A 26,903-nucleotide genomic window follows, 5' to 3' on the forward strand; every position below is an offset into this window, starting at 1 on the left:
GGGGCAGAGCTGTTGACCGTGGTAGGGATGGCCAGCCGTAGAAAAATGCTTATTGAAATGATCGATTATTTGTGGATTTATCGGTGGTGACAGTGTTTCCTAGCTTCAGCGCAGTAGGAGGTGCTCTTATTCTCCATGGACTTTACAGTGTCCCAGAACTTTTTGGAGTTTGTGCTACAGGATGGAAATTTCTGTTTGAAAAAGCTAGCCTTTGCTTTCCTAACTGCCTGTGTATATTGGTTCCTAAGTTGCATATCTCAGGGGCTATTCAATGCCAATGCAGTACGCCACAGGATGTTTTTGTGCTGGTCAAGGGCAGTCAGGTCTGGAGTGAACCATGGGCGATATTATTTTATTGAACCTTTATTTAACTAGGGAAGTCAGTTAAGAACAAATTCTTGTTTACAATGGCGGCCTAGGAACAGTGGGTTAACTGCCTTGCTCAGGGGCAGAGCGACAGATTTTTAACTTGTCAGCTCGGGGATTCGATCTAGCAACCTTTCGGTTACTAGCCCAACGCTCTAACTGCCTGCCGCCCCATATCTGTTCCTGGTTCTACATTTTTTGAATGAGGCATGCTTCTTTAAGATGGTAAGGAAAGCACTTATAAAGAATAATCAGGCATCCTCTACTGACGGAATGATGTCAATATCCTTCCAGGATACCCGGGCCAGGTCGATTAGAAAGGCCTGCTCGCTGAAGTGTTTTAGGGAGAGTTTGATAGTGATGAGGTGTGGTCGTTTGACTGCAGACCCATTACGGACGCAGGCAGTGAGATCCTGGTTAAGACAGCAGAGGTGTATTTAGAGGGCAGGTTGGAAAGGATGATATCTATGAGGGTACCCGTGTTTACGGATTTGGGGTTGTACCTGGTAGGTTCATTGATAATTTGTGTGAGACTGAGGGTATCTAGCTTAGATTGTAGGACGGCCGGTGTGTTAAGCATGTCCCAGTTTAGGTCACCTAACAGTACGAGTTCTGAAGATAGATAGGGGGCAATCAATTCACATCTGGTGTCCAGGGCACAGCTGGGGGCTGAAGGTGGTCTGTAGCAAGCGGCAACAGTGAGAGACTTGTTTCTGGAAAGGTGGATTTTTAAACGTAGAAGCTTGAATTGTTTGGGCACAGTATGACAGAATGCTGCAGGCTATCTCTGCACTAGATTGCAACTCCGCCCCCTTTGGCAATTCTATCTTGTAGGAAAATGTTATAGTTAGGGATGGAAATTTCAGGATTTTTGGTGGCCTTCCTAAGCCAGTATTCAGAGACGGCTAGGACATCCGGGTTGGCAGAGTGTGTTAAAGCAGTGAATAAAACAAACTTAGGGAGGAGAATTCTAATGTTAACATGCATGAAACCAAGGCTTTTACGGTTACAGAAGTCAACAAATGAGAGCGCCTGGGGAATGGGAGTGGAGTTAGGCGCTGCAGGGCCTGGATTAACCTTTACATCACCAGAGGAACAGAGTAGGATAAGGGCTAAAGGCTATAAGAACTGGTTGTCTAGTGCGTTCGGAACAGAGAGTAAAGGGAGCAGGTTTCTGGGCGCGGAAGAATAGATTCAAGGCATAATGTACAAAAAGGGTATGGTAGGATGTGAATACAGTAGAGGTAAACCTAGGCATTGAGTGGCGATGAGAGGTTTTGTCTCTAGAGACACCATTTAAACCAGGTGAGAGGTGGAACAAAAGGGCTAGCTGAGGCATATTGAGCAGGGCTGGAGGCTCGACAGTGAAATAAGACAATAAATCACTAACCAAAACAACATTAGGGAGAGGCATGCGTAGCCGAGTAATCACACGGTCCAGCGAGTAGCTAGGCGAGCTGGAGACATGGCAATTCAGACAGCTAGCGGGCCGGGGCTAGCAGAAGGGCCTTAGGGGACGTCACGACAGAAGAGTCTGTTGAAGCCCCCTCGGACGGTTACGTCGGCAGACCAGTCGTGATGGATCGGCGGGGCTCCGTGTAGTCAGTAAAAGGGTCCAGGCCAATTGGCAAAATAGGTATTGTAGCCCAAGAAATTGACTGATGGACCTCTTCAGCTAGCCGGGAGGTGGGCGTAGCTCGGGGCTAGCTCCAGGCTAACTGGTGTTGGCTTCGGGACAGAGACATTAGCCAGGAGTAGCCACTTCGATAGCAGCTAGCTAGCTGCGATGATCCAGGTGAAAAGGTTCAGAGCTTGCGGTAGGAATCCGGAGATGTGGTAGAGATAAAAGTAGCCTGATATGCTCTGGGTTGAGTCGTGCTGTGCAGACTGGCAGGAGTTGTCCGGGCTGAGGTTAGCTGATGACCGCTAGCAGTGGCTAACTGACTACTAGCTAGTAGCTAGTTAGCTGGCTAGCTTCTGTTGGGGGTTCCAGTTCTAAAGTATAGAAAATAGCAGATCCACACCACATTGGGTGAGGCGGGTTGCAGGAGAGTATGTTGAAATTGAGGTTAAAAATATAAAAAATATATACAAAGAAAAAATATATTTACACGTGACAAGACAAAGACATCTGACTGCTACGCCATCTTGGATACAATGTGTTGTGATTAATATTAATATGCTTAAACAACAGTAGTCAAAGTGCTGCTCAGAGCCCGGGAGTTCTGTCTGGGCCAGAGACGGCTAGGTTTCTGTTGGAAGGACGTTGCGTCGTGTACGAATTCCACACCGTCAATGGTCAACCGCCACTGAGGCACACCGTCAATGGTCAACCGCCACTGAGGCACACCGTCAATGGTCAACCGCCACTGAGGCACACTGTCAATGGTCAACCGCCACTGAGGCACACTGTCAATGGTCAATGGAGGTTTCACGGGGGCTGGGTGGAAAAGATCAAAGTGGTCAAATTCACAAGATTTTTCCTTTGGTGTCTGCACTGCACCACGCGTCATGGCATGGCACGTTACTGATGTTAAGTAATGTTTTTTTCCTCCTCACTTTCATGGTGGGACCCATGCCCAATTTCCCCAAGAGGCAAACATTGTATGTTTAAACCAGCATCTCGGTGTGCATCCAAAAGAGCACCCTATTCCCTCCAGAGTGCACTACTTTTATCCAGGGCCCATATGCCCTATTTTTTTGCTAGAGCCCTATCGGCCCTGGTTAAAAGTAGTGCACTATGTAGTGAATATGGTGCCATTTGGGACGCAGTTAATGCGGTTTAGTCCAATATGAGTAGGAGTGTGCCTCACGGTATTAACACAATTTATTTTCATTGCATGCATGACAAATCTGATATTTTAAACTATTGGGAGATTATATATTTAAGCAATAAGGCCCACAATGCAGAGTGCCTGGATACTGCCCTTAGCTGTGGTATATTGCCAATATACCACAACCCCCCGAAGCACCTTATTGCTATTTTAAACTGGTTACCAATGCAGTAAAAATGTATTGTTTTGTCATACCTGTGGTATACAGACTGATATACTATGGCTTTCAGCCAATCAGCATTCAGGGCTCAAACCACCGAGTTTATAATAAAGGACAGGTTTCTTACACTGACAGTAGTCTAACAGAGACTTATCCACTGCTTTGTATCTTTCAAAGCATTCCTTTTGGCAACGTTTTTTTCCATCGTAGGCTATAGCCTATTTAGTGAACCGAAATCAAGTCAGGGTATCTGTCTGTCTGCTCTTCTATGTCTAGACGAGTTATCCAATCACTGCCTGTCGGTAATCGTTTTGCAGTGGATTTCCGAAAGATTTTCCACTGTTACTCTGGTAAGAGGAGAGCGCTATTCTCTTGAGAGGGGCAGTCAGAGACGCAGTTAGAGATGTGGGCCATAATGCTGCTACTGGCGTTCTGATCCCCCCCACAGGATAGTCTGGCAGCGCTGTTTCTGACGTCACTATGCTGAGTTTGGCACTGAGCTAGGGAGGCTTATGTTATGGACATGGGCTGCACTTCATTCAACAAAGTTCTTCCCTCCTCCCTTCGTTAATCCACCTGCAGGATTTATCTGATAGGACTGGGAAGGATCATAGTCGTAAGGCAGGAACTAACCCAGCGGGCAAAAGTTGTTGCAGTGATGTCACTTTTACCAACTAGAAAAAGACGCCTTTAACTGGTCATAGTAATCTGACCAGATACCAAACAAAATTACGTTTTTCAAATAAAATTGTATTTGTTAAATGCGCCGAATACAACTGGTGTAGACTTTACCTTGAACTGCTTGCTTACGAGACCTTCCCTATGATGCAGAGTTTCAAAATAATAATACAAATAAAATAGTAACACAAAGGGTAATAAAATAAACAGGGAGTACCAGACCAATGTGCAGAGAGATACGAGGTCTTTGACGTAGATACATGAAAGCAGGGTAAAGCGACTAGGCATCAGGATAGATAATACGAGTAAAGTAAATAGTAGCAGAAGCAAATGATGAGTAAAAGTGAGAGTACAGTTGAAGTCGGATGTTTACATACACCTTAGCCAAATACATTAACTCGGTTTTTCACAATTCCTGACATTTCATCCAAGTTAAAATTCCCTGTCTTAGGTCAGTTAGGATCACCACTTTATTTGAAGAATGTGAAATGTCAGAATAATAGAAGAGAGAATGATTTATTTCAGCTTTTATTTCTTTCATCACATTCCCAGTGGGTCAGAAGTTTACAGACACTCAATTGGTATTTGGTAGCATTGCCTTTAAATTGTTTAACTTGGTTTAAAAGTTTCGGGTAGCCTTCCACAAGCTTCCCACAATAAGTTGGGTGAATTTTGGCCCATTCCTCCTGACAGAGCTGGTGTAACTGAGTCAGGTTTGTAGGCCTCTTTGCTCGCACACGCTTTTTCAGTTCTGCCCACAAATATTCTATGGGATTGAGGTCAGGGCTTTGCGATGGCCACTCCAATACCTTGACTTTGTTGTCCTTAAGCCATTTTGCCACAACTTTGGAAGTATGCTTGGGGTCATTGTTCATTTGGAAGACCCATTTGCGACCAAGCTTTAACTTCCTGACTGATGTCTTGATGTTGCTTCAATATATCCACATCATTTTCTTTCCTCATGATGCCATCTATTTTGTGAAGTGCACCAGGCCCTCCTGCAGCAAAGCACCCCCACAACATGATGCTGACACCCCCGTGCTTCACGGATGGGATGGTGTTCATGGGCTTGCAAGCCTCCCCCTTGTTTCCTCCAAACATAATGATGGTCATTACGGCCAAACAGTTCTATTTTTGTTTCATCAGACCAGAGGACATTTCTCCAAAAAGTACGATCTTTGTCCCCATGTGCAGTTGCAAACCGTAGTCTGGCTTTTTTATGGAGGTTTTGGAGCAGTGGCTTCTCCTTGCTGAGCGGCCTTTCAGGTCATGTCGAAATAGGACTCGTTTTACTGTGGATATAGATACTTTTGTACCCGTTTCCTCCAGCATTTTCACAAGGTCCTTTGCTGTTCTGGGATTGATTTGAACTTTTCGCACCAAAGTCCGTTCATCTCTAGGAGAGAGAACGCGTCTCCTTCCTGAGTGGTATGACGGCTGCGGTGTCCCATGGTGTTTATACTTGCGTACTATTGTTTGTACAGATGAACGTGGTACCTTCAGGTGTTTGGAAATTGCTCCCAAGCTACCGGTATCTTCTTGCATTGTAAAGTGTTCTATCCTGTAATGCGAACAGTAATTAACAGTTTCAAAATGTCTATATGCCATGTTGCATTATTCAAGTATGTTAACTTCTGTGCAGCGTAAGTTGTGATACAGCCCAGACTCCTAGGGTGTGCAGTGGTGACTCAGGACAGGCTAGAGCTAGCAATGAGTAAGTTGAGCAGGCACGTTACGCTCACGCTATAAGGGGGCATCGGCTGTGCTCAAAGACAGACTTGATCCTCGCTCAATCTAGACGACGTGAGACACATTTAAAAGAAGTACCGAAAGTAACAAAAATGTGAGTACCGAACCGTTTTTGATGGTCTAGTATGGAACGTTTCGGGGTACTTTGCAACACTATGAGACATGCTGTTGACCAATGATATCACAGAAAAGGAGGCACCGCTGTGATCAAGGCATCTCCCCTTTTTTGTATTGAATATACAGAAGACTCTGACTAGAAACTAATAATGTGCGGAAACACCGAATCCCACTGTGTATGTGCACATGAGCATCATTTCTGATGACATACCGGATCCCCTAAATATTGTATGGGCCCATCTCCCACTTTGAAATAGCTGCTTGCGTCAGCTGTACGCCATCAACCTCCCCTCAACACACACAGTTGGATGGTGCATGTCTGTCATTTAGAACTCACTTTTATTCTTGGTGATGCAACAAAGAGGCAGTCACTTTGTTCTACACAGCAGTGGTCTAACATTCTGTGTCTAACACTCTGTGTCTCTGTGTCTAACACTCTGTGTCTCTGTGTCTAACACTCTGTGTCTAACACTCTGTGTCTCTGTGTCTAACACTCTGTGTCTGTGTCTCTGTGTCTAACACTCTGTGTCTCAGCGTGTTCTATTCATTTAAAGCTCCATAAGATCCCTCCTCTCCCAACACTGGTCAATTAAGACATTAACAAGGCCTGATTGCTGAGGGAAATGACTCGGAAGGAATCTGATGGGAAACTTCCTAGTTGTCAAAGTTAGGAAAGCCATGCCAATCTGAAATTACTTTAATTAACCATTAGCAATACAAGTAAATATTGTTTCACCCCCCCCCCCCAATAATCAAGTATCTTCTCTACCATTTTTGCAATATTAGTCAAATAAAATATAGCATACCCACCATTTAAAGCATGACGTAATGCAAATAGACATAATGTGAATCAAAGTGAACTGATGACTGTCACACTGACTAACATGGGTTCCCACAGGTGATACTGACTAACCACGGAACACAAATTGTCACTGTTGAGTTCCCTGACATCACAAATACTCTCAGACAGATTCATTCACTTCTATTCTTCTAAGTTAAGTGGATTTGATTGGAGGCTTACCTGGTCCCAGTCTATACTGCGGAAAAACGTGTGCGACTTGATGTCAGAGAAGCCCGTTTGGACCTGGCAACCCAGCCGCTCTTTGGGGTCCTGTTAGGTGGAGAGAAACGAGTAGAATCAAGAGTTGGCATGCTCAATGCAATAGTCCATAAACAAACAAAGTGAAAATGAATTACAGAAAATCTATATCTGCCGCCAGTCATTCAAGCATATGTGGCACCAATTACAGCAATGTGATCTTGGTCGAATGTAGAGATGTAATGTTTACTCAAATTAAACAAAGTTCAGTCAGTATTTCCCTCAAACAAACTCTTACACAATTCCTTCACCCTTGAAAAATCCCAAAACAAGGTGATTATCAAAATGCCACCAATGAAAAACACACTAACTCCTGCCAACAATTCACAGATCAACGATTCTATTAACAGTTTAACTCCAACAGTTTAACCCAATAGAGTTACTTTATATTTATCTACTACTATTTTAGATTATTGTCACGAACTTCAAAATGAGCGGACCAAGGAGCAGCGTACATTGAGTTCCACATCTTTTTAATACAAAGTGAAACTAGAAACAAAGAACATGAAGCCGTAGTGCCCAAACACACTAACACACACAATATCCCACAAAGCAGGTGGGAGATAGGGCTTCCTAAATATGATCCCCAATTAGAGGCAACGATTACCAGCTGTCTCTAATTGGGAACCATACAAAACCACCAACATAGAAATACACATTCTAGAATACCCTAGTCACACCCTGACCTAAACCAGTATGGAGAATCCAAGGGCTCTCTATGGTCAGGGCGTGACAATTATTCTGTGGAAATGTAATCCAGAGCAATACTTTTTTGTTACAGTTGACCCACTTAGTTTGGAGTCATTAAAACTCATTTTTCAACCACTCCACAAATTTCTTGTTAACAAACAATAGTTTTAGCAAGTCGGTTAGGAAATCTACTTTGTGCATGACACAAGTAATTTTTCCAACAATTGTTTACAGACAGATTATTTCACTTAGAATTCACTGTATCACAATTACAGTGGGTCAGAAGTTTACAAACACTAAGTTGACTATGCCTTTAAACAGCTTGGAAAATTTCAGAAAATGATGTCATGGCTTTAGAAGCTTCTGATAGGCTAATTGACATCATTTGAGTCAATTGGAGGTGTACCTGTGGATGTATTTCAAGGCCTACCTTCAAACTCAGTGCCACTTTGCTTGAAATCTTGGGTAAATTAAAAGAAATCATCCAAGACCTCACAAAAAAAAATTGTAGACCAATATACAAATGCCTGAAGGTACCACGTTCATCTGTACAAACAACAGTATGCAAGTATAAACACCATGGGACCTCGCAGCCGTCATACCGCTCAGGAAGGAGACACGTTCTGTCTCCTAGAGATGAACGTACTTTGGTGTGAAAAGTGCAAATCACTCCCAGAACAACAACAAAGGACCTTGTGAAGATGCTGGAGGAAACGGGTATGAAAGTATCTATATCCACAGTAAAACGAGTCCTATATCGACATAACCTGAAAGGCCACTCAGCAAGGAAGAAGCCACTGCTTCAAAACCGCCATAAAAAAGACAGACTACGGTTTGCAACTGCACATGGGTAAAAAGATTGTACTTTTTGGAAAAATGTACTCTGGTCTGATGAAACAAAAATAGAACTGTTTGGCCATAATGACCATCGTTACGTTTGGAGGAAAAAGGGGGAAGCTTGCAAGCCGAAGAACACCATCCCGACCGTGAAGCACAGGGGTGGCAGCATCATGTTGTGGGGGTGCTTTGCTGCAGGAGGGACTGGTGTACTTCAAAAAATAGATGGCATCATGAGGATGGAAAATTATGTGAATATATTGAAGCAACATCTAAAGACATCAGTCAGGAAGTTAAAGCTTGGTCACAAATGGGTCTTCCAAATGAACAATGACCCCAAGCATACTTCCAAAGTTGTGGCAAAATGGCTTAAGCACAACAAAGTCAAGGTATTGGAGTGGCCATCACAAAGCCCTGACCTCAATCCCATAGAAAATGTGTGGGCAGAACTGAAAAAGTGTGTGCGAGCCAGGAGGCCTACAAACCTGACTCAGTTACACCAGCTCTGTCAGGAGGATTGGGCCAAAATTCACCCAACTTGTTGTGGGAAGCTTGTGGAAGGCTATCCGAAACGTTTGACCCAAGTTAAACAATTTAAAGGCAATGCTACCAAATACTAATTGTGTATATGTAAACTTCTGACTCACTGGGAATGTGATGAATGAAAATAAAGCTGAAATAAATCATTGTCTCTACTATTATTCTGACATTTCACATTCTTAAAATAAAGTGGTGATCCTAACTGACCTAAGACAGGGAATCTTTACTAGGATTAATTGTCAGGAATTGTGAAAAACTGAGTTTAAATGTATTTGCTAAAGTGTATGTAAACTTCCGACTTCAACTGTACATACACTAACAAAACTATAAACACATATACAGTACAACAGTTACATATTACGTTAAAAAACAAAAGTATTGAGTAAAAAACAGCTGTCCTAAAGACATTTAATCGGGTTGAGGTTGGGTGATTGTGGAGGCCAGGTCATCTGATGCAGCATCCCATCACTCTCCTTGGTAAAATAGCCCTTAAACAGCCTGGAGGTGTGTTTTGGGTCGTTGTCCTGCTGAAAATCAAATGATAGGCCCACTAAGCGCAAACCAGATGGGATGGCGTATCGCTGCAGAATACTGTGGTAGCCACACCATCACACCTCCTCCTCCATGCTTCACGGTGGGAACCACACATGCGGAGATCATCCGTTTACCTACTCTGCGTCTCACAAGGACACAGCGGTTGGAACAAAAAATCTCAAATTTGGATTCATCAGATCAAAGGACAGATTTCCACCGGTCTAATGTCCATTGCTCGTGTTTCTTGGCCCAAGCCAGCCTCTTTTTCTTATTGGTGTCCTTTAGTAGTGGTTTCTTTGCAGCAATTTGACCATGAAGGCCTGATTCACGCAGTCTCCTCTGAACAGTTGTTGTTTAGATGTGTCTGTTACTTGAACTCTTTGAAGCATTTATTTGGGTTGCAATCTGAGGTGCATTTAACTCTAATGAACTTATCCTCTGCAGCAGAGGTAACTCTGGGTCTTCCTTTCCTGTGGTGGTCCTCATGAGAGCCAGTTCCATCATAGAGCTTGATGGTTTTTGCAACTGCACTTGAAGAAATTTACAAACCACATTGACTGACCTTCATGTCTTAAAGTAATGATGGGCTGTCGTTTCTGTTCTTGCCATAATATGGACTTGGTCTTTTACCAAATAGAGCTATCTTCTATGTACCACCATTACCTTGTCATAGCACAACTGATTGGCTCAAACACATTAAGAATGAAAGAAATTCCACAAATGTACTTTTAACAAGGCACACGTGTTAATTGAAATGCATTCCAGGTGACTACCTCATAAAGCTGGTTGAGAGAATGCCAAGAGTGTGCAAAGCTGTCATCAAGGCAAAGGGTGGCTACTTTGAAGAATCTCCAATATAAAATATATTTTGGTTTGTTTAACACTTTTGGTTACTACATGATTCCATCTGTGTTATTTCATAGTTTTGATGTCTTCACTATTATTCAACAATGTAGAAAATAGTAAAAAATAAAGTAAAACTCTGGAATGAGTAGGTGTTTCCAAACTTTTGACTGATCCTATATATAAACAATATCCAGAGTATTCCACACACTCCTAGAGTATATTATACAGCATAAGCAAATCCAATGCAAGTCATTCTCTTTCTTTCCCTCTCACAAGCACACGTGTACACACATACCACAGACATACACACATGCGGGTGTGCATGGATGTCTCATGGTAGGGTGGGATATGCAAAATGGGTCATGTTTGAGCACTTTCTGACCACTTCTAACACGGGCAAACATGTATGGAAGGTTTTGTTTGCACCGCAACAGAATCTCCCATAAGTGTTCAATTGGGCTGAGATCTGGTGACTGACTTGTATATGTCGTTGTCATGCTCATCAAACCATTCAGTAACCACTCGTGCTGTATGGATGGAGGCATTATCATCCTATGCCTTGGTAGCCAAAATAATGGCCTGCCCAGAATTTTTATGCGTGACCCTAAGCATGATGGGACGTTAATTGCTTAATTAATTCAGGAACCACACCTGTGTGGAAGCACCTGCTTCAATATAATTTGTATCCCTCGTTTACTTAAGTGTTACCATTATTTTGTCAGTTACCTGGAGGTTTCCCTGCGAGTTGTGCAAGGTTGGTAGAACCTTTTTCAAAATGATTCACAGCTGTGATGGCCACCGTGTATTAACTCTGGGGTGTGAAAACATACGCAATCAATCCATCCTCATTTTGTATTTCTTAGTCATTTGGACAATTTTCTATAATTTTTCTGTCACTGAAAATGTGGAGTAGGTTGTGTAGATCGGCAGGAGAAAAAAAAAAAAATTTGATCCCTTTTTAGATTTAATTGTATGGCAGCAAAATGTGAAGACTGTGCAAGGGGTGTGTAGACTTTCACTAGTGACCGTATGTATGTATGTTTGGACAAACCAATTCCCTCAGCTGACTTCAACAGTGGGACGGTGTTCTTTTTCATCAGTACCATTATGTTATTATTAGCACCCTAACTAGCAGAGGCTTAATGCATGTGATGAGCTGCAAGGCCAGTCACACAATACTATACTGTCTTACTATAGCCATGCATATCGGGGATGATACACTCGCACACGTGTAGAAACAAATACACTTGTAAGTAACTGTAGTGGATGTGAAACTCGGCCATAGCATAACACACAAAAAAACATGTGAAAACGCACACACAAACTCGCTGTCTCTCAGCCAAATGGGTAAGGCCTTCAGAGAGTCTGTCATGTTGCTGTCCTAATGTGGTCTTGGCCACGTTCCTACACAAGCTGATTTCACTGAGCACTGCAAAGAGACAGGGAGAGGGGGAGGAGAGAGGGAGACACCTGATTGGCCGCACTGGGCTTACACTTCAGCGTTCTTCTCTCACCTTGTTTAAAAAACCCTTCAGCACGCTGGCGGCCTTCACCGACAGAGACCTTGGGATGCGAATGGGCTTCTCCAGGATAACTGTTTGGAGAGGACAGAGAAAAATAATGATTGAGAAAGAGAGAGAGAGGGAAAGACAATCCTGCGAAGGGAAGGAGGCAAACAATTGGTGATTCACCATTCGGCCTGCATGTGGGTCCCAGTGCCTGCTGCGTACGAGCGAGTGGGCGGAAGGGGGTGGATGAGAGAAGAGGAGGAGAAGGAAGGATGAGGGGGCTCTGTTCTGTGACTGCGTCAGTCGTGTGCAGCCTTGAGACTAATGGCACTCACGACATCGGAACAACAGCCTGGACATTAAGAACAGATCCTGTAGTACAGCACGTTCGGTTCTTTGCGGCAGGAAACAGTTTGGTCATATTGTGTAGTGCCTCATCTTGTGTTGGTTAGTTGGACTCACTGCCACTCTGGGTATGTCCCAATAATATCTCCTTCCTCCTGAGGTGTGCACATGTTCATTCCTCCCCACATTTAAAAGCATTGGATTGGTGAAGGCACGGGCTAGATGACGTTTCTTAAACCAGTCATTTCCTGTTACATCCATAAAGGCAAGTGAACAAGTGCGTACTTCGGGAGAAAGYAGAGGTTATTGGGACGCGCTCTGTCGGGTCAAGTCAATCCTTGATTGACCTCAAATCCCCTCTCCGCCAGCAACACAACAAAACAGATAGATATTTCTGATTTCTCATCAACAAACATTGCATGTCTAGGAGCAGACGAGGCGGACGCAAAGCCTCTCTGATGAACAGATTACAGACAGAAGAGCAGTGTTGTTTATCCTCTTCTTCCTAAATGCCCCCAGCCGGCCGGCCCGCTCTGTTCTGTTTGTTTACACCGAGTCCTAATGGAATGTTAACTGGATCAGTCGCTGGCTGCATCTCAAATGGCTAGGGCTCTGTTCAAAAGTAGCGCACTATGTAGGGAATAGAGTGCCATTTGGGATGCAACCTCTGTGATGGGGGTTTAGGGTTAAGGAGCTTGGCCTAGGGCCAGGGTTAGGAACACTGATGGTGACATGTGTCTAGTGGTCGCCAGAAGGAAGGGTCGGGGAGTGGTATAGTATGGCAGAGCGTAGCATAGTATAGACGGAAAGGCAAGCAGACCGAAGGAAAAGGCAGACAGACAGACAAGCGGACAGACTGACAGTTAGTACATGACATTCTCATTTGGTTACAACCTAATTGCCGTGGAACTTTGGATATCACCATGCCAACTCCGAACTCTGTCTGCATGTCTATGGTTCTGTGGTCTGGCATGTGTGCCAGGGTTTCCCAGGGTGAGGTTGGCACAGGTCAGGCTTGTGGCATAAGGCTAGCCCTCCCCTACAGAGAGAGGGGCTGGTTTCCGCTAGCGAGGTGGCATCAAGGAGACATGCTGCTTGCCCTGTGGGGGCATGAGGAGGACCAAAAGGCTGGCAGATGCCCTTTCCAATGCCCATGCCCAGACTGCCATGGGTGGGCATGGTGGAGAGAGACTGGGGGGGAGGTATGGAGGAATGTTCGCTACAGCGGGGTATGGGGGGGTTGTAGCACATACAAATATAATTACTGGAACGGACATCCCATTCAATCAATTCTATTTCTATGGTATAATACATATGTCATACAAGAGGCAATTGTCTCTCCAGCGGTCTTGCCTTTCCAGATAGCTCTAGCTGTCCAAATGTCTCATACTTATTTTTAGTGTACAAATCTTCATCGGTTTTAACACAAAATACATAACATATTGAGTGACATGTGATGTGTTTGTGTGCTGGTTTTGGAGCACCAAAAGAGACATTTTGAGATATAAACAGTTAGACATATATAGGAATATGAAGTACTACTATCCTGGATAATCATGCCCTTGAGTGGAGGAGTGAGTAGCCAATGTGTGGAGAGCATTTGTTTTTGACACAAAATGGCCACCATGCATCAAACCCGGTGGCTGCTACACATTGCGTAGTAGTAGTGGATGTCACACTTAACAATGTCAAGCACTTTGAGACATTAGCTGTGTTAGAATACTCATACTAACCGTACTATTTGTGACGTGAATTGAGTATATAGTATGGATATTGGTCATAGTATGGATATAGTTAATATGCCAAATGTTCCCGGTAGTTGTACTAAATTCGCCAAAATATGAAGTATACTTGCAGAGGACACTATTTCCGTACTTTAGGGCCCATAATGCAATTCTTCAGGAAATGGGTGTGGCTTCACATTGTTTCAAGTTTTGAAGAAAATATGCAGTCGAAGTCCAACGAGAGCGGATACAAATTAATTGCTTTAACTAATTATGACGAATGTTAAGAAAATGTTGAGCAATGTAATAAAGTAATGACTTTTCAAATAAGTTACCTTACATGTTATATTGGCTGACAATTTGTTAGCTACGCTGTCCTTACGAACCACATATCCTATCATTACAGCAGTAATATTACTGCTTGCCAGTATATTAACTATCGGCTATCTAACTACTCAACGTTTATTGACTTGATTATTGCCATCATTCTTAGCTTAGCTAAATGGTATAGTCGTTGTGTGTTTCTCAATGGACATTCGGGTGCTTTCGTAAATTCACTCTGGCTATCTACACCGATTTCAGAGCACTCTCATCTGAGTGTACCAGAGCGCAGAATAAAGAATTTACGAGCACTCAACACCTGTTGAAAATGTCCGGTGTCAGTAAACGTCGGCAAAAAAGCGTAATTAAATTGTTGCCAGCAGCACAATTACAGTCACCAAAGCTCTGGATAACAAGAAAACTGCCTAAACAGCTCTGCTAGGCCGAGTAAAATGGTCAGAGTGGTCTCATTTCTGTCTAGTTAGCTTGGGTGCTTGACTGTGTTGTAAGGTCAGAACGCTCAAATCAACCCTACTCCTTGGCCCGAGCGTCCAGTGTGAACTCCGAGAGCGAAGCGCTCTGAATTTACAAACGGACAATCTGACACTGCTCTGAATTTACGAGCTCACTCTGGCACTCCAGATTGAATTGATGAACACACCCGAAGTCGTAAAATGTCTAACTAGTCATTTGTTATGCTAACTAGCTAGCAAGAGTTTGCATAGCAACAGCATCAACTTCCGGTAGACAGGCTAACAGCTAGTACGCTCAACTGAAAGCATACTGTTCATTTACAGTATACTAACATGAACTAATAGTATGTAGTATATACTCATTAAGTATGTGTAGTATACAGTATGTTAGTATGGGTATTCGAACACAGCTATTGCTGTTAATCCATATCATACTGTAGTAGAGGGATCTCTCACCTTGGAAGAGGTACTCCTCTGTGTTCATGTCAGGATTGTCGGTGATGATGTCGAAAGGGGACCTCCCGGCCATCATCTCAAACATGAGCACACCTAACGCCCACCAGTCAACACTGAACCCTGGAGAGAGAGACACAGACAACGTAGATTCAGCAATATTTTGGTAATGACAGATCTGTTCATAATTTCTTTTCACATATTTTGTATTTAATTGACGTTTTCTACAATAACTCCTAAATAGCCAATTCCCAGAGCTGAAGTTCTCCCCATTCCCTCCATGTATGTGTTTTGTTGATGGAAGGGACCCACCGTAGTCTTCCCCTCTGAGGATCTCAGGGGCTATGTAGTTGGGGGTTCCACAGAATGTACTGGTGGTGTCTCCTGGTCTGATGCCCTCCTGATAGGGGGAAGGAGGGAGAAGGAGAGAGAGAAATGAGGGGGGAGAGAGAAAGTGGTGAAGGGAAGGGGAAAGAGAGAGGGGGGAGTGGGGGAAAGAGTGGAGAAGAGAGAGTAGGGGGAAGGACGAGAGAGCAGAGAAAGACGGAGAGAAAGTAAGAGAGCCAGAGAAAGAGCGTGAGACATTCGACGCCTAGTGTATTGATCCACTTCTACATAATGAATGGGAAGTCAAGTAAGCAGCATAGTAGCAGCACTATAACAGTATACAGGTCTGTGCATGGGTCTCACCTTGCACATCCCGTAGTCGGTCAGCTTGATGTGTCCCTCGTGATCCAAGAGAACGTTGTCCAGTTTCAAATCTCGGTAGAGGATTCCATTTTCGTGCAGGAAATTCAGAGCGATACAAATTTCAGCAGCATAGAATCTGAAAGAAAAGAAGATTCATTCAGGCATGCTTATCCTCGTTCAGAGAATTCCCGGCACCCAGACTCGGTGACACAGTTTGTCCAACTTACAGTTCTATCCTGACCTTCGCACAACGTAGAAAACATCCTGAAGCCCACATATAGTATATGGCATTATGTATATTATACAGGAAGGAGTTTCTAATGAATAGGTGATTTCTTTTCAATATTTACATTGTCCACCTCACAATTGGCATAGTGAGACGTGGTGGGCTAAATGCTCGTGATTTCTCTACCTCTGGTGTGCTTTCCTGACAAATTTAATATTGCCTATCATATTGGGACACTAATACGGCCTATTCATCTTCAAAATAAATGGATAAGTTTAGAGGAAATGGCAGAGAGACATGATTGAGGGTTCTATCCGTATGCTGTTGAAGTATCAGAAGAGCAGGAGGATGTTGTTTGTTTACCTTGCGTGTTCTTCTGGTAGTTTCCGTTGCCGTTGCATATGAAACATCAGATCCCCTCCGTTGACGTACTCGATCACGAGAAATAACCTACAATCAGAAGAAATGGGAGAGGAGAAGACATTGGTAAACAATCAGTCTTGGAGAGTGTTTGGAGTTTGAATGCAGCCTGAGTGGCCCTCTTACCAAGATTGCCATTTTCCAAAACAATAGCTAGTATTATCATTGGCCAACTGAAGGCTGCATGTCAAATTGAATGCCCATTATCTGACTAAATATGATTTTAAAGTTCTTCGTTAAAAAAACATTGTTTTACTTTGGTGAACATTTGTGACAAAAGACTGGGTAATAATGGCCAGTGGAACAATTGTAGAGAAATGGATTCATTTCACCTCTATTTAGCCTGGGTAAAAGTCATTCAGAACACATTCTCTGTCTTACCGGCTCTCTGTCTGAAAGCAAGAGTGAAGGCCCACTAAGAACGGATTGGTAGACGCCTGCTCAAACACGTGCTTCTCTGTCTGCACCCAGTCAATGTCCTGTAAGGGAAACACACAAAGAGCGAGACAGAGAGAAAGACAAAACATTAGCAACACCTTTGTCTTATCCATAATCATGGTAGACGAGCTGCTAAACAAACAAACAGACCGAGATGCATGATGCCATGTATGACAGTCTTTGTAAACTGTATACATGTATTTTATGTCTATGTGCTTTCAACTCAGTTCCCCAGAGGAAGAAGTAGTGGAACATTACCACACAAAGCAGCCATTTTCTTTTCTCATTGCATGGTACAATACAAGAAGGTTCTCTTATCTAAGCCACTTTTTATTCAACCCAATGGATTTCTACTCTATTGGTAAAAAATAGAGTAGAAATAGAGTAGAAATCAGATAAAAATAGAAGGCATAACAGAAAGCATAACACTTAAGTAATGGAAAATACAGTCTGGTCCATAAGTATTGGAATCCTTGATAAAGATGAGCAAAAAATACTGTAGAAAAGATATAATACAAATACTGAGCTATATTGTAAGCTCCAAAATGTTCGGAAATTATATATTTTTATACTAATACTCAGAGAAAGTACAAAAACGATGTAAAAGATGGGGGTCAAAATGATTGGCAACCCTGTTTCCAATACTCTAGCACCCTCCCCTTGCGAGGATAGCGACTGAGCATTTTTCAAAAATGTTATATGAGAACACGTTGGGAGGAGTCTTACACCATTCCTCCATACAGAATATTTCCAGATCCTTGATATCCTTCGTCTGCACTTTTGGACTGCCCTCTTCAATCCCGAGATGGCCATTGCAAAATGTTGATTTTGTGGTCAATTAATCATTTCTTTGTAGATTTTGATGTGTGTGTGTGTGCTTGGGGTTATTGTCTTGCTAGAATATCCACTTGTGGCCAAGTGCCATCCTCCTGGCAGAGGCAATGAATTAAGGACCTGACTGTACATGGAAAATATGGGATAAATAAGTATCTCAAAGACAAACAAATGAAGAAATATACACATTTCAGTGTCTACATGGTACATCATTCATTTGTAGTTATTATTAAATAGTACTATTGGACTATGATCTAATGCAGAGGGGAAACCAAGAGGCACAATCACAAATAAGAACACTAGTTAGAGAAAGAGGCCCTCTTATGTTCTCTTACTCTGACAAATGAAGGAGTAAAAATAGGCAAACGACACATGCATAAACATCACACTAAACACTGCATTTAAAGGAAACCATTTCCAAACCCATAATGACCACCTAGATGTAACGTGTAAAATGAGGAGCTCCACAAACAACTCAGTAACCTGTTGTAGTGTAGACTAAGTCATACCCTATGCACAATAAATTCTCTCTCTCACACAAACACACACACACGCACGCGCACACACAGACATCTTTACAAAAAGCTTTAGAAATCAGAGCACTTTAATTTCCGAGCCCAAGCCAGAGTTGACACAGTGAGCAGATTACAGAGCTCTGCCTGCGATTGCGCCAGGAAGACAAACATCTGTTGCTTTTTCCAGGCCGTGACCTTTTACTCCTTCTGACTAAAGTCTTTGGATGCACTCTCTATCCATTTCTATGACTTTATGCCTGTTGTTTACAAACTGCCAATCTACTCATAGAAGTAGACAATGAAATAATTCACTAATATAAAATGGAGATAGCCCTCAGTGGTTCTGGCATCGTCACAGAAGCGATCAATAGCAATTGTTGATCAGAGGTGTGCCCATCTATCCATCTCTATGGATCAATGGCAAAGATAAGAGGTTTGCCCTCTAGGTCATATATCTATAGGAATAGCAACCTGTCTGGCTTTAGCTGGGCGGATATTGGCTGCCCTGAGAGGGACAGAGACAGGATGCCAAGCTGAGGGGCTGACCAGGCTAAACCGAGGCTAGATACCCATTCAGTTCGTCATTAGGCCTCAAACATGGCCAGGACAGACCCCTTTAACATGTAAACACTCCCCTTGGTCTTTCTGGAGTCGCAATTCAACGGCTCAGACACGAGACGTATGTGGAAGGGTCTACAGGAAATCACGGACTACAAAAAGAAAACCAGCCACTTCACGGACACCGATGTCATGCTTCCAGACAAACTAAACACTTTCTTTGCCCGCTTTGAGGATAATACAGTGCCAAAGTCGCAGCCCGCTAAGAAGGACTGCGCCCCCTACCTTCTCCTTCTCCGTGGCCGATGTGAGTAAAACATTTAAACGTGTTTACCCTCGCAAGGCTGCAGGCCCAGACGGCATCCCTAGCCGCGTCCTCAGAGCATGCGCAGACCAGCTGGCTGTTTAAGGACATATTTAATCACTCTCTATCCCAGTCTGTTGTCCCCACATGCTTCAAGATGGCTACCATTGTTCCTGTACCCAAGAAAGCAACTGAACTAAACGACTACCGCCCCGTAGCACTCACTTCTGTCATCATGAAGTGCTTTTAGAGACTAGTCAAGGATCATATCCCCTCCACCTTAGCGGCCACTTCAGTTTGCATACCGCCCCAACAGGTCCACAGACAACGCAATTGCCATCACACTGCACACTGCCCTATCCCATCTGGACAAAAGGAATACCTATGTAAGAATGCTGTTCATTGACTACAGCTCAGCATTCAACACCATAGTACCCTCCAAGCTCATCATCAAGCTGGAGGCCCTGGGTCTCAACCCCGCCCTGTGCAATTGGGTCCTGGACTTTCTGACGGGCCGCCCCCAGGTGATGAAGGGTGCGTGCCCACAAGAGTGCGTGCTCAGCTCCCTCCTGTACTCCCTGTTCACCCACGACTGTGTGGCCATTCACGCCTCCAACAAAATCATCAAGTTTGCAGACGACACAACAGTAGTAGGCTTGAGTACCAACAATGACGAGACAGCCTACAGGGAGGAGGTGAGGACACTCAGAGTGTGGTGTCAGGAAAACAACCTCTCACCCAACGTCAACAAAACAAAGGAGATGATCGTGGACTTCAGGAAACAGCAGAGGGAGCACCCCCCTGTCCACATCGAAGGGACAGCAGTGGAGAAGGTGGAAAGTTCCTCGGYGTACACATCACAGACAAACTGAAATGGTCCACCCACACAGACAGTGTGGTGAAGAAGGCGCAACAGCGCCTCTTCAACCTCAGGAGGCTGAAGAAATGTGTCTTGTCATCCAAAACACTGACACATTTTTACAGATGCACAATCAAGAGCATCCTGTCGGGCTCTATCTCGAATCGTCTTTCCGCCACTCCTTGTATCCTATCTCCTCGTCTCTTCAACCGTATTGGAGAAGAAGGTCCTTATCAATTGGATGAGAAGGTCAGAGGGAAGGGACCTCTCACCTTCTGTAAGATTTCTGTAAGTCTTTAGCTGACACTAGGATTCTTCTTAACCTCATTGAGCATTCTGCGCTGTGCTCTTGCGGTCATCTTTGCAGGACGGCCACTCCTAGGGAGAGTAGCAACAGTGCTGAACTTTTGTCTTAACGTTGACTGACTTTTAGAGATACTTTTGTAACCCTTTCCAGCTTCATGCAAGGCAACAATTCTTAATCTTAGGTCTTCTGAGATCTCTTTTGTTCGAAATTTTGTGAGTGTTTATGGGGCAGGGCAGCTCTAACCAAAATCTCCAATCTCGTCTCATTGCTTCGACTCCTGACTCCAATTAGCTTTTGGAGAAGTCATTAGCCCAGGGGTTCACATACTGTTTCCAATCTACAATGCCAATGCTTAAATGATGTATTCAATATAGACAAGAAAAATACAATCATTTGTGTGTTATTAGTTTAAGAACACTGTATTTGTCTATTGTTGTGACTTAGATGGAGATCAGATCAAATTTTATGCAGAAATCCAGGTAATTTCAAAGGCTTCACATGCATGAATGCATTTATACATGTATAGAATCTATAATATACGGTGTGATATCCACTAAAAACATTGGAAGATATCTATAAAGAGAGATCTATAAAGCTCTGAACGGCCATACTATGTAAGATAAACAGGGAGCGGGAGAAATGTAACCACTTTAAAAGTTAAAATATAGATGTATAATCCCGGATTGCCCCTTTAACAGTATGTTGAGTGGCAATAGAAGGAATGGTCCTTTCCACGTGGGTCATTTTGGCAATGTTGTTATGTCCATCTCTTAATTGTCCATTGAAACGTGAAGAACTCAGAGCTCAAATAGCTAATTACAAATGATTACATTACTATCATCAGAGGACAATCAATCCAAAATGTCTATCCTCTCCCTCTGTAGTAGTTCTGTCATTAATCTGGTGTGCTATGTCTAATATTAACACCATAGCTCCACCTAGAGGTGGAAACTATAACATCTCTCAATTACTCTCGTCTCTACCCATCTTTCTCTCTTCCCTACCCTCCTTGTATATCTTCCCTCTCTACTCCTTACCTCTTTTCCCCCTCATTTCATCTCCCCATCCTTCCTATCCTTTCATACCGCACCATTTGAGGCACCATTTCCTCCTTACTTTAATGACTTCTTTCACCCTGTCTCTCTCCCTTCCATCACCCTTCTGTTTACTCATCCCTACTTCACTCCTCCATCTTTTTTTCTGTTTCCTTTCCCGCCCCAAGATCCTCTCGTCTTCCTATTTAATCCACTGCACGTCCAGATCCATCTCTTTTCCTTCTCTCTCCCTTCCCCTCTTTCCCTCCATCCCCCTCCCTCTCACCTCGTCGTCGTGCACCAGTTCCTTCTTGACCACCTTCATGGCGTATATCTGTTCGTTCTTCTTGAGTCGCACCAGCAGCACCTTAGCGTAGCTGCCACGGCCGATCACCCGGATCAGGTCGAAGTCCCCCAAGCCCAGCGTCAGCCCTTGGGATATCTTGATGGCTTCGATCCCATCCACCACCGCTTTGATATCCTGTAAAGGAGGTTTGGATGGGAGAGAAACATTATGAAAGAGACATACAGTGAGCTCAAAAGTATTTGGCCAGTGATAATTGTTGTTGTTGTTTTGGCTCTGTATTCCAGCACTTTGGTTTTGAAATTATACAATGACTATAAACTTAAAGTGCAGACTGTCAGCTTTCATTTGAGGGTATTTTCATCCATATTGGGTGAACCGTTTAGAAATTACATCATGTTTTGTACATAGTCGCCCCATTTTAGGGGACCAAAAGTATTTCATTTATGTATATTAAAGTAGTAAAAAGTGAAGTATTTGGTATACCTAGCACGTAATGATAACATCAAGCTTGTGACTCTACGCACTTGATGGATGCATTTGTTGTTTTGGTTATGTTTCAGATTATTTTGTGCCCAATAGAAATGAATAATAAATAATGTAAATAATGTATTAAACAATAATGTATTAATGTAAATAAGAATAGAAAATGTTTCTAAACACTTCTACAATTAAAAAAAATGCTAACCTCCCCTGTTATAGTGAGAGGTTAGCATGTCGTGGGAGTATGATATTTATGTGTTTAGCTTTCTCACTCATCATTATTCACGATTCATTCAGGACTATCCGTAATCACGGTAGCATCCACATGAATGTAGAAGTGTTTAAAAACACTCTATTCTTATTTTCAATAAAAGTGACTCCAAAATGAAACAATACGTTATTTACCATTCATTTCTATTGGGCACAAAATCATCTGAAACACAACCAAAACAAACAGCAAATGCATCTAACAAGTTTGTAGAGTCACAAGCTTGATGTTATCATCGCGTGCTAGGAATATGGGACCAAATACTTAACTTTTAACAGAGCCTCTGTTAAACAGTGTCTCTGTCCCAATACTTGTGGCGCTCACTGTAGATAACAGTACACTGTTTGAAAGCTCCTGCAGTGTATTTAGTGTAGCGTTTCGACCCAAAGGTATCCGTCAGGCTTTAGGGAAGCGTTATGGTCATCGATGGAGATAGATCGAGTGTCATGCACATGTTGATATGATAAGCATATTTATTACAAGAATGCATTATTTACCGTGTCTGAATAAACTCACCTCTGAGTCCTCTTCAACTTTGTCCATCTTGCAATTGTGTGGTAGGAAAGGTACTGAAGGCAAGAGAGAAATAACTTGTTACCTAAACTGTAATGCAGTCCTACCTAGAGTGGACTGAGGATTAAAAACCTTAGAGATCTCTATAGCCTACAGACATTTCCATTTAAATAGGGTGTTCCACAAGAATCCATGGCTCTATCTCGAATCGTCTTTCCGCCACTCCTTGTATCCTATCTCCTCGTCTCTTCAACCGTATTGGAGAAGAAGGTCCTTATCCATTGGATGAGAAGGTCAGAGGGAAGGGACCTCTCACCTTCTCATCCGGTGGGTTTTGAGAATGAGGCAAAGAGAGAGGACGTGAGGAATCAAGGAAATGCAATTGACTCCTTCTCAATTCATCTTTCTTTGATTCCTTGCCTCCTCTCAAGGGAGCATTGTGGGACGTATAGTTCACCCTTGTGACCAGCAGAGGGCCCAATGCTGTTCAGAGTGAGTTGCAGCTTTTTCCCGCCTCTGCCCAAATATAATTATTATTGTACTATACTGTACGGTACAACCTACTGTCTAGTCTGCTGCTGGATGAGTGACCACCTACTGGATGTTCAACCTTCACACTAACCCTCATAGAGGACCAGTACACAAAAACAAGGAAGGCCCTGTGCACAGCAGTGCATCTTGTTCAAGGTGCTGCTTCTGGCAGAAACAACTGGGTGTAAAAATCGCACACTTAGAAATATATATTTTTTCTTATTATTTTACAAATTGTGCTGTGCAGAATAGCACATACAACTTTATGATCAGTCTGTAAACAACAAAGGCATACTGATTCAAACATGCTGTTTGGGAGAACGTTCCAAGCTAGTTATTGGTTTTCATTGAATAGTGCCTTTTAAAGCATTTGAAATGAGTATTCACAAAGTGTCTCATTGTAGGAGTGCTGATTTAGGGATCAGTTTTGACTTTTCATAARGAATAAGAAAGATCAGCACTCCTACTCGGGGAAGCTTTTTTGCATACAGGCCCAGACCCAGACCCAATGTATCAAGACCATGAGACCAAGCCTGCATTTTTGTGGTCTTGAGTGGTCTCAAGACATCTTACTTGACTACTTCACATATTAAAGGGTGAATACGTAAGAATTTTGTTCACAAATGTACCTAAATGTATATTATATGTAAATAGTTTATGATTAGTGAATGCCATAATGTAGTTATTTTGTTAGATACTTCTCCCTAATAGCTGAAAACATGTTTTTTTCAAAGCCATTTTAGCCGTCGCGATAGCTGTCCTGTCTGAACCGATTCCCAAATCACGGGAATTTGTTGCACGGTGCAGAAGTTGACTCCCTCCGAGGCATGTGTTGCTAGGCAACCCCTATGCACTTGCCAGCATAGGCCTGCTCCCTCCCCCTCCGTGGCTAAAGCCAGTGTGAGAAACATGCTAACAAATGTTTGTGCTTTGAAACTAAATAAATACTGCACTCTGACCCACAAAACTGTAAGCAAGGAAAGTGAACTTTAAAACGTGATGTAGTTTTATTGGAATTTGCAGCGGTTGTTGGTAAGTAATGCATCTGCTAGTTTCTGACATGACTTACTGCATCTTTAAGTCTATATTGAAAAAATACAATTTGTTTTATAGGAACTCACTTCCATCTGTATCCTCTGTGTCTTGAGGGAGGAGGTCCACCTCTTCACTCTTCTCATCTAAAGGGGGCTCCTGTGATGGCATGACTGGCTCCTGCCAAGAGAAGACAGGCAAATAGCCTCACATGGTTTTGAGGCTGACAAAGAGTATCAAACAAATCATGACTAGGTCCTTGGAGACACTGGGAAGAAGGGGATTTATTTTAAGAGGTGTTCCACGTTGATAGACATCTTAGGCACATAGATGTATCTTTTTAACAAAAGACCACAGAAGTTGAGAAGTCTGGATATGTCTCACAAAAAAGCACTTACAATTCATTTTATGCAGTTCTAACCATGAGGCTCACCTCGCTATCTAATCAACAGGGAAATCTCAGGTGCCATTTCAAAGGGGATCAAAATGTTTGTTGATAGACAATCGTCAGATTACATGAAAGAAAAACGCAGCATAGAGATCTACTAAAGTGGACATTGATTGACTATTGCCCTGGGTTTTCAGGCACCGGGTTTGCTTTAGTCTAAATGCCAAACGGGCTGATTGCAAGGACCCCTTAGATTCTGTATGTTAACCGTCTGTCACTAGAGATCAACCTCATGATGTCTCAGTATACAGGGCTGTACACTACAGTATGGGTGCATCCCAAATGCCACCCTGTTCCCTATATAGTGCACTTATTTTGAACAGGGCCCAGCTCTGGTCAAAAATAGTGCATTACATAGGGAATAGAGTCTATATCGAAAGATAGTGGATGTGAAACTCGCCCATAGTATGTTAGCTGGAGTATATTGAGAACTTAAGCCACCTGTTTCTCATGAAAGGACAGACCAGTCTTTTGCTCTGTTGACAAAGGAGGTTGGCTTTGAGTTATATATGTGTTGTGCAAAAGGCTTTAATTGCTAGTTCGATTCACGCTCGGGCAGAACAGAATTTACTCTGTTACAAATATACACCTGTACTTCAAATAGTCATGTTTAATTTAAATGTGTGCATAATTCCCCATTTTATTCCTGAATGTAATCTTATTTTACTCAAAAGTTGAATAATTAAAATGCAAAACTATGAAGGCTCTATAAATAATATGTGGTTCCGATGCTTTAACATGACGGATTGGGCAGAGTACTGTCCAATCCGTCATGAGATTCTATATCTACGGTACTCACCATATGCCTTTGGCAAGTCAGAGGGACAAGTGTGTGACAGCGCTTATGGACCAGCAGTTTGCAGTTGATACACTTGTAGCCCTGCCTCCCCAGCCCCCATATCCTTTCACTGCAGTGGCCACAGTACGCTTTCTGTTAGGGACAGACCGAGACAATTGGGAGATAGTTAGTGCAACAATCCTTATCAGTCTGAGCTCATGACAATGGGTTGACACTATCGCAGTCATTGATCAAGAATGGATGGACAACAGGCGAGGCAGACACGTGAAGGAGATCACGATAGATGCAGAGTGGTGGAGTTAGGCCTAGGCGCCATCTTACATCAACTGGGAGCATGTTTGTTTTGCTACCATCGGCTATACATTTCACAGGTATATATGCCATTTAACAGCCGCTTTTATCCAAAGCGACTTAGTGTGTGCATACATTTTCTTATGGGTGCCCCAGTGGGAATCAAACCCACACTGTTTTGTCTGGCCCAGACGCTATTAGGCTTATAACATCAGTGGTCCGGTACACATCAGAACCCGGAAACCTAGGGATGTTATGTCTACCCACAGGCATATCCACAAACACATTCGGAGCCAGTTGTTTACTAACAGTCTGAAAAGAGCGGCACCACAGTGCAATGAGTGCTGAAGTTAAAAGTGGCGTTGCCATGGAAACGCCATGCAGAGGAACTTCAAAGCTTAGCTACCCCTACCCCACCACTCCGCAGCCCAAACTGACTCGATAGAGAGAGACCGAAATAAAGAGAGAAAGAGATGGAGGGAGAGACAGCGTTTGAGAGGGAGAAAGAGAGAGGCAGCGGTTCGGGCGAGTCATAAATAAATCAAGACAAAATCTGTTTTCCCTCTCCGCTCAGCGCAGACGAGGGAGTAATTAAGGCGCCTGTTGTGAGGTGAGAAACTTTGAAGGCAGACTTTTCACGCTCCCTGTCAAGACTTTGGGGAGCGCATTTCAAAAGCAGAGGATACACGAGGGGCCATAACATATGCCATTTGTTCTTTAAAAGAGCCACAAGATCTTCAGATTCTTCTTTGACTCACCAGCTGTGTTCGATGTT

At 43.1% G+C, this 26,903-nt stretch overlaps 1 protein-coding gene across 1 annotated transcript in view; it reads right to left on the reverse strand.

Moving 5' to 3' along the window:
- LOC111977153 (protein kinase C, zeta) overlaps positions 1-26,903 on the reverse strand; it is a 138,742-nt gene that overhangs the window by 24,359 nt on the left and 87,480 nt on the right. Inside the window, 11 exon segments of the mRNA XM_024006473.2 lie at positions 6,926-7,015; positions 11,965-12,044; positions 15,278-15,397; positions 15,587-15,674; positions 15,965-16,100; positions 16,554-16,640; positions 16,992-17,089; positions 21,746-21,940; positions 23,031-23,083; positions 24,680-24,770; positions 25,838-25,969. Of these exon segments, the coding sequence (XP_023862241.1) occupies positions 6,926-7,015; positions 11,965-12,044; positions 15,278-15,397; positions 15,587-15,674; positions 15,965-16,100; positions 16,554-16,640; positions 16,992-17,089; positions 21,746-21,940; positions 23,031-23,083; positions 24,680-24,770; positions 25,838-25,969 (1,170 nt within the window).

The sequence above is a fragment of the Salvelinus sp. IW2-2015 genome, linkage group LG17, assembly GCF_002910315.2.
Source record: "Salvelinus sp. IW2-2015 linkage group LG17, ASM291031v2, whole genome shotgun sequence".
Taxonomy (NCBI): domain Eukaryota; kingdom Metazoa; phylum Chordata; class Actinopteri; order Salmoniformes; family Salmonidae; genus Salvelinus; species Salvelinus sp. IW2-2015.